Source organism: Molossus molossus, unplaced genomic scaffold (assembly GCF_014108415.1).
Source record: "Molossus molossus isolate mMolMol1 unplaced genomic scaffold, mMolMol1.p scaffold_m16_p_13, whole genome shotgun sequence".
Lineage (NCBI taxonomy): Eukaryota > Metazoa > Chordata > Mammalia > Chiroptera > Molossidae > Molossus > Molossus molossus.
In genome coordinates, this window is record NW_023425348.1 from 89,084,172 (window position 1) to 89,095,854 (window position 11,683).

Consider the following 11,683-nt stretch of genomic DNA (forward strand, 5'->3'; position numbering starts at 1 on the left):
CAACATAATCTGCATTCAGGTTAGGGCCAATGAACTGTGTGTTCAGAGACACCTGTTCGGGTCAACTCCTGGAGACCTCCTACCTCACAGGGCAACCGTGGAAAATTCCTCTGCACTGAGCACCAGCGTTGGTCCTTACCATCTTAGCAGGTATTCTCACCTGGTGGGGAAGGTATGGAGCCTGGTCCCTAGGAACTAGGTGGTTACAAAGCCCCATGTCACCACCCACCCTTACTGCATGCAGTCTTTCCCACCTAGGAGACAGTCATCACTGTAAGAGGCAGGGCAATCAAATCAGAACTGAAGACAGGACTCTGCTCTTCTGAAGATTTCGCCCCTGCAAAGGGAGGGAGTGCAGGCACAGGAAGTACACTGCTTCCGCACCTCTACTCCCCTCTGAAGAACCACACTCACAAAGGAGTCACGACAAGAAAGGGTTCAATGTTCAGTTTCCTTTAATGACCCCCATCTCCCTGAAGGACAGGTGCAGGCAGCCAGATGACGGCAAGAGATGTTCACTTGAAGATCTTGCCTTGATTGAAGGCTTTGCCCACGTGCTGGAAGGCCCCCTCCCAGCAAAAGTACTCTCGAACCAGCGTCCGGGTCTCCTCGCTGACCGGATCCAGTTTACGCCACGTATATGACTCATAGTCCACCTGCCAATCTGGACTCAGCTGAGGAGAAAACACAGGTAAGAAGCATGTGGTCAGGTTAGCAGACACTGTCCCACACCTGTTACTCCCAGCTCAGACGCATGTCATCAGATCCCAGGACTCCTGTGAGCATAGCTCCTTCCTGTACACGTTCCTGGCTGCCCGTCAGCCCAGGATCGAGGCGTGCTGTATCCTTGTATCCTTGCCCCACACTGGAGACAGGTTCCTCCCCTACATTTTCCTCACCGGGAAGGCGAGCTCCTGGCCTCGGAAGACCCAGACTCCAGAAATGGAGCTGCTATTGTTGGTTCCAAAGAGGATGACACTGGCAAAGGCATTCTTCCTCAGCTTGTCCAGTCGCTGGAACATTCCTGAAAGAGCGAGGGAGAAATTCAGCCTTTGAGATCACGTTGCCTTGCCCTCCCTCCCTCTTCCCAGACGCCCCTCTTCTCACCAGTGATGAGGTTGCAGCTCATGAAGGTCTGGGTGAGCTCTTCGGGGAAGCGGTACTCGGAGTACCACAGGGACCAGCCGTCCTTATCAAAGTGCTCCCAAAAGTACGGCAGCGCCACAGACAGCGTGTCCTCATTGGAGTACTTGCGCTTAAATTCATCTAACACAAAGGTACTGAACGGAGGAAAATAGCAAGGTCAATGCGGAGAAGGTCCTACGTAGACAACAAAGGGTTGCCCGGCTAAGCGAAGGGCACTTTCCCGTACAATGTACTGAAAGGAAGGTTTAAAGGAAGTGGCCCTGGCCTGGCGGATGTGTATAACCTCATGGAAGAGAGCTGAAGGGATGAACAGGGGCCTAGGCACTCCCTTGCTCCCCACCCCCAGCCCAAGTATGAAAGGTACTGGAGAGGGGGACACACCAGGCTCCAGAGGGAGACTTGCCCCAGGAAAGGCACAGCGTGCACTACTGCCCCCTTGTGGAGACACAGCGAGGACTTTTTTCCTGGCTAGCCCCTCCCAGGGCTCTTTTCCATGAGTCACAGTCAGTGAGTGACTCACCAGTCTCTTCCCCCATCACACAGGCCTCTTGGGTTTACACATACACTCTAATATGACAGCGATGTTAAGCAGTGAGCATTCTCAAAGGGCCTCCGCCCAAAATCTTACATCCACGTCCCTTAGTCACCTGCCCAGAAATAAGTTCAGTTGCTGATAAACCCTTAGGTCCAGGCTATCTTTGAAGCGATCTGGCACACTAGACAAGAATTCCAGCTCCTCCCCTACCCAGGGGTTCTGTTTTCTTTTCCAATTACAAAAACACATGCTGCCTGAAAAAAATCATCCACAAATCTAGCAAACAAGACAGCTAATATTTTTATGTATTTCCCACCAGTGATTTTTCAAAGATGATGTAGCTAGTTTTGTGCCTTATAATACTGTGACATGCTATTGAAAATTCTTTGCCTAAATAACTGCCTACTGCATAAATCTATTAAATATTAGACTCCCTTAATGAATGTTTAAGTTGGTTCATTCATTCGTATTAATGCCACCAGTTATCACCTATTTCACTCATCCTTATAGCAAACCCTAGTGTTAGACCGTTACCTTCCCGCCCTCCCTTCACTGATCAGGGTAAGTGGGTTTGCCCAGTTACAATGGAGCAGAGCAGAGAATCTGTCCTTAAAGCCTAGGTCCCAGATTCCTTCCTGAACACCAGAGGCCTCACCTGAGGAACTTTTCTAGCTCAACCACCCACAAAATGGGACAGGGGATGTTTCACACCTTCCTGAACTATGTTTATTATTCACGACCATAATTCCTCCCCCACCTCCCTGAGGCTCTGAACAGCTCCTGAGACAAGTTAGCTAGCAGTCCACAATTAACTCTGGGCAACTGATAGTCTTGATCTTTAAAGGCATTACTCTGTGATATTAAAAATCCTAGGGGAGCCCTGGCCAGTTTGGCTCAGCGGTTAGAGCGTCGGCCTGCGGTCCGGAGAGACCCGGGTTTGGTTCCCGCTAAGGGCACGTACTTCGGTTGCAGTTTGTCCCCGGCCCTGGTTGGTCGTGCAGGTGGCAGCCACTCGATGTGTCCCTTCACGTCGATGTTTCTCTCTCTCTCCCCCTTCCTCTCTCTCCCTCCCATTCTATCTGTACAAAAAAAAATAAAAATAAAAAACCTAGGGGAGCCTGGCCAGTGGGGCTCAATGGCTGAGCGTCGACCCAGGCACCAAGAGGTCACTGGTTCAATTCCCAGTCAGGGCACATGCCCAGGCTGTGGGCCAAATGCCCAGTGGGGGGCGTGCAGGAGGCAGATGTTCTCTCTCATCGATGTTTCTATCTCTTTCCCCCTCTCCCTTCCTCTCTCTCTCAAATCAATAAAGAAAATAAGTAAATAAATATCCTGGGGAAAATCATTTTGGCTGCCCAGTAGAGCATCCCAATAATGCCAACAAATAGGGATTATAAGCATTCTCAAAAGTCTTTAAGAAATGCACCGCTTATTAAAGATCGTAAGTTCACTGCCTATTTTCTGCCCAAAGTACAGACCTAACATATGTGAAAAATTCACATAATGATTAACAGTGTCTTTACTACAACAGCACATGTCATTTGGGTTAGTTATCACAGCTTATTTACACACTCAAAATCCTGCTCACCCTTTTTTTTCTTTCTGTTCAGCCATTTCATATAGGAGGAGAACACAAATAAATCCACCCCCTTCAGATCATGGCAATTTTAATCTATCCCATAAGCATAGCCACTAAAATCTATTAGGAGAAAATGTGGTAGTCAAATGGGAAAAAATTCTGCTCACTCTTGACCTGCCCCTGTGCTAGGTTCAAAGTAAATCAGTTAAAAAAGAAATACATCTTGAAAGACCAGCTGTGTCTGGAGCCTTCTGGGTCTAGAGGAAAAGTCTCAGCCACTCTCCAAATTGTTCCCCAAATAGGGAAACAGCATGGTCACCTTCTACTGGCACAGCTCTATGCCCACAAGCAACGCATGCTCCTTCCTACTGCTTTATCCCATATCAAAACCGTAACAGCCCTGGCCGGTTTGGCTCAGCGGTTAGAGCGTCGGCCTGCGGTCCGGAGAGACCCGGGTTCGGTTCCCGCTAAGGGCACGTACTTCGGTTGCAGTTTGTCCCCGGCCCTGGTTGGTCGTGCAGGTGGCAGCCACTCAATGTGTCCCTTCACGTCGATGTTTCTCTCTCTCTCTCTCCCTCCCACTCTATCTGAACAAAAAACAAAAAAATGTCCTCAGGTGAGGATATAAATAAATAAATTAAAACCTAACAAAACGGGGGAGGTCACACCCTGCTGAACCCTAACAGACCAACTACTGAAAGGATGAAAGAATGGGTGAGAAAACAAATGCTTAAAATTCTAATAAAATGACTAGGGATAATGACTGAAGAAAGACTTGATGGCAACACAGAGAGACTGTTCAGTGGCATGAGCATGCTGGAGCTAGACTTGGGCCAGAACAGAGACTGCTTCCCTACGTCCCTCAGAGACACCTGACCGACCCCACCCTATGCCCCAAGGCCTGCTGATTTAAGCTGGTTCCTGCCTAGAGCAAGCACATAAGGCATCTTCCCCTTATCTAGGGGGAGTGGCCCTGTACCCTCTCATTCCTGTGCTGCCCCACATAGCCACAGCCCCTGCCCTGTGGCGTGGAGGATATCCACGTCACCTCCAGCAAGACACTCCTGGTTCGTCAATTCCCTTAATAAACTCTTGCTGTAAAGATGGAGTTGTTGGTCTCTTTCAAAGGCCCCGGGAAATTTTACAGAGAACTGGGAATGTACTGGGTGTCCCACTTTTTTCACATCAAAAATCTCCCTTTTACTCTATTCCTTCTTCCAAGAACTCCTACATTAACTGAAAAGAGGATACAGACAAGCACCCCATCTACTTCCTTCTTCCTGAGGGGTTTAACTCCCCCAATTCAGGAAACAATGAGCCAGAGAGGCACCTTGTAGCCATGGTTATCACCCTTAGTGAGCAATATTTAGTCTGATTCATCAAAACAGCAAAAAAGACAATCAAATGACACTGAGAGGGTGTCCTGATCCGCAATGCCAGCCCAGCAGAGCAGACACAGGGCTGCCCCTCCCACCCACGCCTCTCACTGCTGTCATTCAGAAGGGTCTCAGGTATAATGAGCATTCTCAAGAGCAACATACCTCTACACCAAATTCTGTGCTGGTCTGTTTTGCGTGTGTGCGTGTGCGTTTTTTGTTTTTATTTTGCTAGAGAGGAGTTCTGATCTTCCCCAATACTAAGTGCATTTAGAATGTATTTTCTACTTTAAAAATTCACCTAATTTGGCCCTGGCTACTTTGGCTCAGCAGTTAGAGCGTTGGCCCGCAGGCCAGAGAGGCGGGGTTTCGGTTCCCACTAAGGGCACGTACCTCAGTTGCAATTCGTCCCCGGACCTGGGTGGGGTTGTGTGGGTGGCAATCACTCGATGTCTCTCTCACTTCGATGTTTCTCTCTCTCTCTCTTGCTCCCTCTCTCCCTCAAGATAAATGAAAAAAAAAAAAGAAAATGTCCTCAGGTGAGGATAAAAAATAAAAAATTAAAAAATTCACCCAATTTGTATGGACAACCTAAAATTCTGAGCCCTAGCCATGTGAGGACACACACAGGTGGGAACAAGCCTTCTTGGGTCCCACGCTCCCCCACCTTCCAATATCCTTACCTCTTGGGCAGGTGAGCAAATGGGTCCTTGGCCTTTGGCTCAGCAGCCAGCGCCTGCTCACATTCGTCCATCTCCTCCTCAGGAGCGGGAGCAGTTGCCTTTTTCTCCTCTTTCCGCTCAGCCTGGGGTTTCTGCTTCTCCTCCCGAGATCCCTTCTCCTTCCGTGGGGTGTCCTTTTTAGGCTGGCTCTCTGCAAACTTTTTAGCTGATGCAGAGGAAGGGAAAAAAGTTAGCATTCTGCCTCTTCACACCACCCTCCGACACCAGGCAGCAAGCCGGGGAGGGGAGGGAAACTGCGGGGCGGGGCAGCCGAGGGAGCCCGCTCCAGCCCACTTAGCATCCCTGAGCAAGAGCACGCCCCTCCGTAACAAGAGCACGTGCCTCTACCATTAACATAACACAAACAAGCATGTGTACAAAACTCACTAATATTAGTTACCATGTGTGAGGCCCTACACTTGTGGACCCACATCACCCAACACCTAGGCAGGAAAGCCAGAAGCTGAGACTGAGCAAACCAGCCAACTCTGGCAGCACGCTCCCTACCCGACTCACCATCAAACTGGGCCATCTTCTCACAGAGCTTCACCTCCCCCAAGACAGCACGGAACTGGGGCTGGTTAATGCAGGTGAGGAACCAGCGGTTGGTATTGGGAAAGGCCTGCCGGAAAGAAGGCTCCAGGACCTGCCAGGATGGAAGGGTGGAAACAAAGTCAGTGGAGGGAAAGGTCCTGGACTGTCAAGCCAAAGCTCCTCCGTCCCCTCCCCCCAGACAGTGGCTGTCGAACACCATCTTCCCCGGAGGGCCACTTCCTGCCCAGCTTCCTAATATCTTTGTGGCCGTCCAGTCCAAATCAATGGATGCTTGGTCCCACCCTCCATTTACTAAGGATCTATTTGGTAGAAATAGTATTCATGCGTTGCCTTACTGCTTTTACCAAGCCATTTCCAATCTTTTAAATTTAACATGTCGATATAAATTATTTTTTTAAAGATTGAGATCAACAGAGGTTTATCAATGACTCATTTAGTCAGACATATAAGCAAAAAATATTCAACAGCAAAAAGTTTATTTCAGAATAATGGACAGTCTTTCAATTAAACAGCTTCCTGAAAAACTCATTTACCATTTTTCAGTTTGCCAAGATCAGAGGGACAATACTCTTGTGGATAAAGACCCGGCAGCCAGTCCTGTCCAAATTCTACTCTACCACTGGAGCTGCGTGCCCTCGGGCAGGTGACGTTTCCCCTCACCCACACAACAGGCCAGATTCACTAAGCTGATCCCGGAAGGGCCTGAGCATGGCGCCTGGCAGAAATAGGTGCTGTCTTTGTCCTTGCTATTATCACATTCCTATTCTGGATCAGTATCAGTCTACCAGGTGCTGTTTAGGAACCAGCAACATGGCATCTTCTTTGCCCCAATAACCTCAACAGTGATTACTAGTGCCCCGGTCTCATAGTTTAGAGAAAATTTAAAAAAAAACACCAAAGGAATTCACACTCACACACCCCTACAGTCAGTAACAAGGCCAAGGACGGAACCTAGTTCTGCCTCCAGAAGATCTCGATGCCAAATTACCACCCGCACTCCTGTCTTCACAGCTAACTGAGCACAACCAGCTTCCCAACAGAACATTACCAACCTCTCAGAAGGATGAAAAGCAGTCACAGTACCCAGTCCTGGGACTCATGGGACTCCCTTGCAGTCTCTCCCATCCAGGTCCTCAAACCAAGACAGATAACCTGGAAGACTCACTTGGGTTCTAATCCCACCTACCCTCTGCCAACCTGATTCTTTTTTTTAGTAATCTTTTATGTATTTTATTTTTTCTTTCGCATTTATCTTCAAATAGAGTGGGAGGGAGAGGAGGAGGAGGAAGTGAGAGTGAGAAACGTCGATGTGAGAGAGACACATCGAGTGGTTGTCACCCACACGACCCCAACCAGGGCCGGTGACAAACTGCAACCAAGGTATGTGCCCTTAGCGGGAACCGAACCCGGGACTCCCCGGTCTGTGGGCCAAAGCTCTAACCGCTGAGCCAAACTGGCCAGGGCAACCTGATTCTTTATAAACCTACCTGTTTGTAGAGCCACAAGAGGGTACAGACAAGTGTGATGTCAGCCAATGTCACACGTTCGCCCACCAGAAAAGTCCTTGTCTTCAAGTGAGCATCCAGCAGCCCCAAAATTCGCCTCACCTCCTCCTTTGCATTCTCTGTGGCCTGTTGATTCAAAATGATCAAACTTATCAGTAAATATCAATCTCTTTCCCTCCTCCAAACAACTGAATTAAGACAGCCATTCCACTTACTGAGTCCTGGCTCATCCCCATCCCCTCTCTAGAGCCAGATTCTAGGATCATTCCAAATATATCATGAATGAAGCTCTCAATGTTAATTTTCTTCATGGCGCAGTCTGGCTTCATTTTCCACTGTCCTGGTCATGGCCATATGTATGTCTTTGTATTTCAGAAGGAACCTTAGAGGCCATCTGGTCTAATCACTCCCCTATCATTTGGTATAACCTTCCTATAGCAGAAATCTCTCCTGACCACTCTTGAAAGACACACCTCCACAGGGCTGTCTGACAAAGAACTCAGATACTACCAACAGCCAGTGCCCCAAACTTACAACCCAAAGATCAGGTCCTTCGTTACCCAGAGTCTTGGCATTTCCTTTCCTCAACCTATTTTCTTTCTCTTTTTTAATCCTCACCCAAGGACATTTTTTCATTTTTTGTTTAGATAGAGTGGAAGGGGGGGGAGAGAGAGAAATATCGACGTGAAAGGAACACATCAAGTGGCTGCCACCCGCACGACCCAACCAGGGCCAGGAACAAACTGCAACCGAGGTACGTGCCCTTAGTGGGAAATGAACCCGTGTCTCTCTGGACTACAAGCCGACGCTCTAATTGCTGAGCCAAACCCGCCAGGGCAACCTATTTTATTTCTTACTGCCTGACACTCTGGAGATGATACCATCCCCGCCTTTGAGTTCTCCCCAAGTTCCAAGACTTACCTGCTTGTTGTAGTGCATGATGCCCAAGGTGGGGAACACCCAGGTACTGGCTGGGGGCACTATGTCGCTATCAGCAAAGCTCACCCACTGTACCACCTGGGCTGCTGCCTCTGGACTACTTCCCCGAAGCTCCTCATTGCTCACTGAAGAGGCAGAACACAAAGGTCAGCCCCCGAGAAGTCCCCTCCTTGTCCATTCCAGCTTACCCTCATCCTCACCTACACCCCTCACCTCTAGACCCTCCCATTCCCCCATCAGTGGCAAATTACCATAGTAGGCGATGGCATTGCTCTCAAACACACAGAATCCATCATCACCTTCAAATGCTGGAACCTGGGGACAAAGCAGTCAAAAGATAAGTAAAATATGCAGTAATTTCTCATTAGCCAATCCCAGGAACTAAATTATTCTGGATGAAAGTGTTTATATAAGGCTGATAACTCCTTCAATGGGGGGTGGGGAAGGCATCTGTAAAAACAAAAAAAGGCTAACAACTCTTGCTAACCAAACTTTTTTTTTTTCCCATTTTTTGTCCAGACAGAGTAGGAGGGAGAGAGAGAGAGAGAAACATCGACGCGAAAGGGACACGTCGAGTGGCTGCCACCCACACGACCCAACCAGGGCCGGGGACAAACTGCAACCGAGGTACGTGCCCTTAGCGGGAACTGAACCCGGGTGTCTCAGGACCGCAGGCCGATGCTCTAACCGCTGAGCCAAACCGGCCAGGGCTAACCAAACCCTTGATATTTAAAACTCAACAACCAAAAATATTTGAATAACTTGGTATCCCTTACCATCTGAACTCACATAAGAAACCCAAAAGAGTCCAGCCAATATGGCTCAGTGGTTGAGCATGGACCCATGCACTAAGAGGTTGCTGGTTTAATTCCAGGTCAGAACACGTGCCCAGATTGTGGGCCTGATCCCCAGTAGGGGGCATACAGGAGGTCACCAATCGATGTTCTCTCTCATGGATGTTTCTATCTCTCTCTCCCCCACTTCCTCACTCTCTAAAATCAATAAAGAATAATTTAACTTAAAAAAAAAAAGTTTTAAAATGAAACCAAAAGATTTAGATATTATCAGCTATTTGGATAAAATCCCTCAATCAAATAAGTAAAAGGTCAGAAACCAAGTCCTATAACTACGTCTATAATAGTCAACGCATTATGGTGCTCCCTTGACCTCTTTATTCTGAGGATAGTTATTTACCAATCTCTGTAAGCCCCTTGGAAAAAGAATCCTGCTCATAGTAAATACTGACATATTTTCACCGAAGAGTCAAAAGTCATTCTCTCAAACACAAAATAAGCCTATAAACTTTATTAAATGTCAGTGAATAGCTCTTCATTATTTTTTAAATAACTTTACAGTTTTCAATTACAGTTGACTACTATTTTTAAGCGGGCATTTGCAATTAAATCAAAATAAGTTTTTTTAAAATCACTAACATGTTGGGGGGTTGGGGGGGGGTTAGAAAGCTCTCCTTTAAAGATAGAGGCCATCTTCAAAGTGATAGAATCTTACAGTCACTTGAGTTCTCAGAACCAAGTTTTCCTCTTCCCTACTCACCTTGCCTGCTGGAAATTTGCGGAGAAATTCAGGGGTGCGGTTGGTTTGACCAAAGTGGAAGTGGGGTGGTGCGGAGAGTACGCGGACCTGAGCCCCACTGTACTGAGCAGCAATGAGGGCCTTGAAGGCCCTCCAGTTTTCAGGATATGTGTACAGGGTCTGTGTAAGAAAGAGGAGAAAAAATACATTAGTGGGAGTAGAAGGGTCCCAGTACTCAATGCCACCTCCCAAGATGACTTTCCTAAATAATCGCAATCTGTTCAACTCACTCTTTTACTCCCATGAGTGACCCAAGTTCTGCAGTTATCTGTCGTGTGTAATCAGAGTCCTCCAAAATACCGAGGGCAGATACACACCAACTGCTAAATAAAGCTTGTTGACAGATATGACCTTCCCTAAGGACATCTTTAGAAGCATGAAATCCAGAACTTCAAGCTCCCTGGGACTCCATCTCTGAACATATACCCCTCCCTTCCCAGAGCCCTTGTTCCATTCATTGATGGCTACCATACCTGCCTACTCTACTGTGCCGCTCACCACTTCAAAAGCATCACCCTTGTCTCGAAGGCACACACACCTACCAAGACATTTCCAAGTCCCACTCTGAACAGCCACAGAAATACCGAATGGCATCTTCTCTTTCTAAATCAACTCGGTCTCCCTTTACAAAACAACGTTGCTTTCCTTGTCACGCATACCATCCCTCCGGTCCTGTCCCGCAGTGAGTTCCCTGGTATTTGCCTTTCCTTCTTATAACCTGGCTAGCGGGGTCCAACCGGTCTGACTCCACCGTGGGAGTGTTTTCGCTCCCAAACCTCCCTGATGGACAACCCTTAACCGTGCCCAGTACATACCCACAAAGACCCTCCTCTTCACCCTGTCCCTGCTGTTGCCCCACAAAACGGTCGCAAAAGTTTTGTCAGCCTGTCCGAATTCCACGTCTCGAGGTGGCAATGAACCCTAACCCCTTTCTCAGGCCCCAGATGGCCAGTATCCGGCATCTCTTTTCTCCTCTAACCCAGACCATTCCACCTCTTTGGCCTCCGACAGTCTCAGCATCAGTTCCCCTCCGGGGCCTGGAAGCCCTGCTCTCCAACTGTACGGCCTCTAGGCCCCGGATGAGTTCCCTACCCGGCTCCAGAACTCCTCTGACGCCGGCTGGTCCCAATCGGACAAAGGATGGCATCGGATAGGGTGACCTGGATGGCCAGGGCCGGCAAACTTACCCCAGCCGCCATGGTGATTCCGCAGAGAAAGGGGGTGGGGCTCTCAGTACTGCCGCAAAGTAAGTCGTCTGGGAGAAAAGGTGGGTGGGAAGCGGAGAGCCGTGGAGAAACAGCAGCCGGAAAGTGAGGACGGCATAGAAGGCACACGCACGACAGTTTTGTAAACCACGGCGGCGGCAGAATTGGGAAAAGGGGTGGGGCCTGCTGGTCTGCGCGGAAAAAGTTTGCGCCTGCGCAACGAGGCGCTTGACTGGCCCGCCCCTCCGGTATGGCCAATCGGAGTCCCACCGTGGAGGGGAAAGGCGCAGAGAGGGAACTTGAGGTCTAGGTGGACAGCTGCCCTCGGCGGCCACGTGGCACAGCTGCCAACCCTGGGTGTGCCGCGCCGGCTCTTGCCCGCGGGACGAATGACTTGATGGGAAGTCCTGCCAAGCCCGTAACATCATGTTTGTGTGACACAGGAGTGGAAACCTCGTGGAAGTGGCAATGAGCCAGGTTCCTTTTGACCGCTATGGTTTTCTTTCTAGAAAGGATGAATGTCTAACC

General features: G+C 48.8%; 1 protein-coding gene and 1 non-coding gene across 2 annotated transcripts; both read right to left on the reverse strand.

The window, feature by feature from the left end:
- Positions 1–437: 437 nt before the first annotated feature.
- Positions 438–11,225, reverse strand: EEF1G (eukaryotic translation elongation factor 1 gamma). The gene is made up of 10 exons (XM_036259092.1): positions 11,138–11,225; positions 9,912–10,070; positions 8,609–8,672; positions 8,340–8,482; positions 7,401–7,544; positions 5,875–6,004; positions 5,320–5,524; positions 1,108–1,280; positions 900–1,024; positions 438–674 (listed from the first exon to the last, which is right to left on the reverse strand). The coding sequence occupies exons 1-10, from the start codon at positions 11,147–11,149 to the stop codon at positions 516–518; spliced, it is 1,314 nt and encodes a 437-aa protein (XP_036114985.1). The 5' UTR covers positions 11,150–11,225; the 3' UTR covers positions 438–515.
- Positions 3,278–3,414, reverse strand: LOC118629169. The gene has a single exon (XR_004959411.1). It is a non-coding gene; the product is annotated as a small nucleolar RNA SNORA29 (small nucleolar RNA).
- Positions 11,226–11,683: the final 458 nt, after the last annotated feature.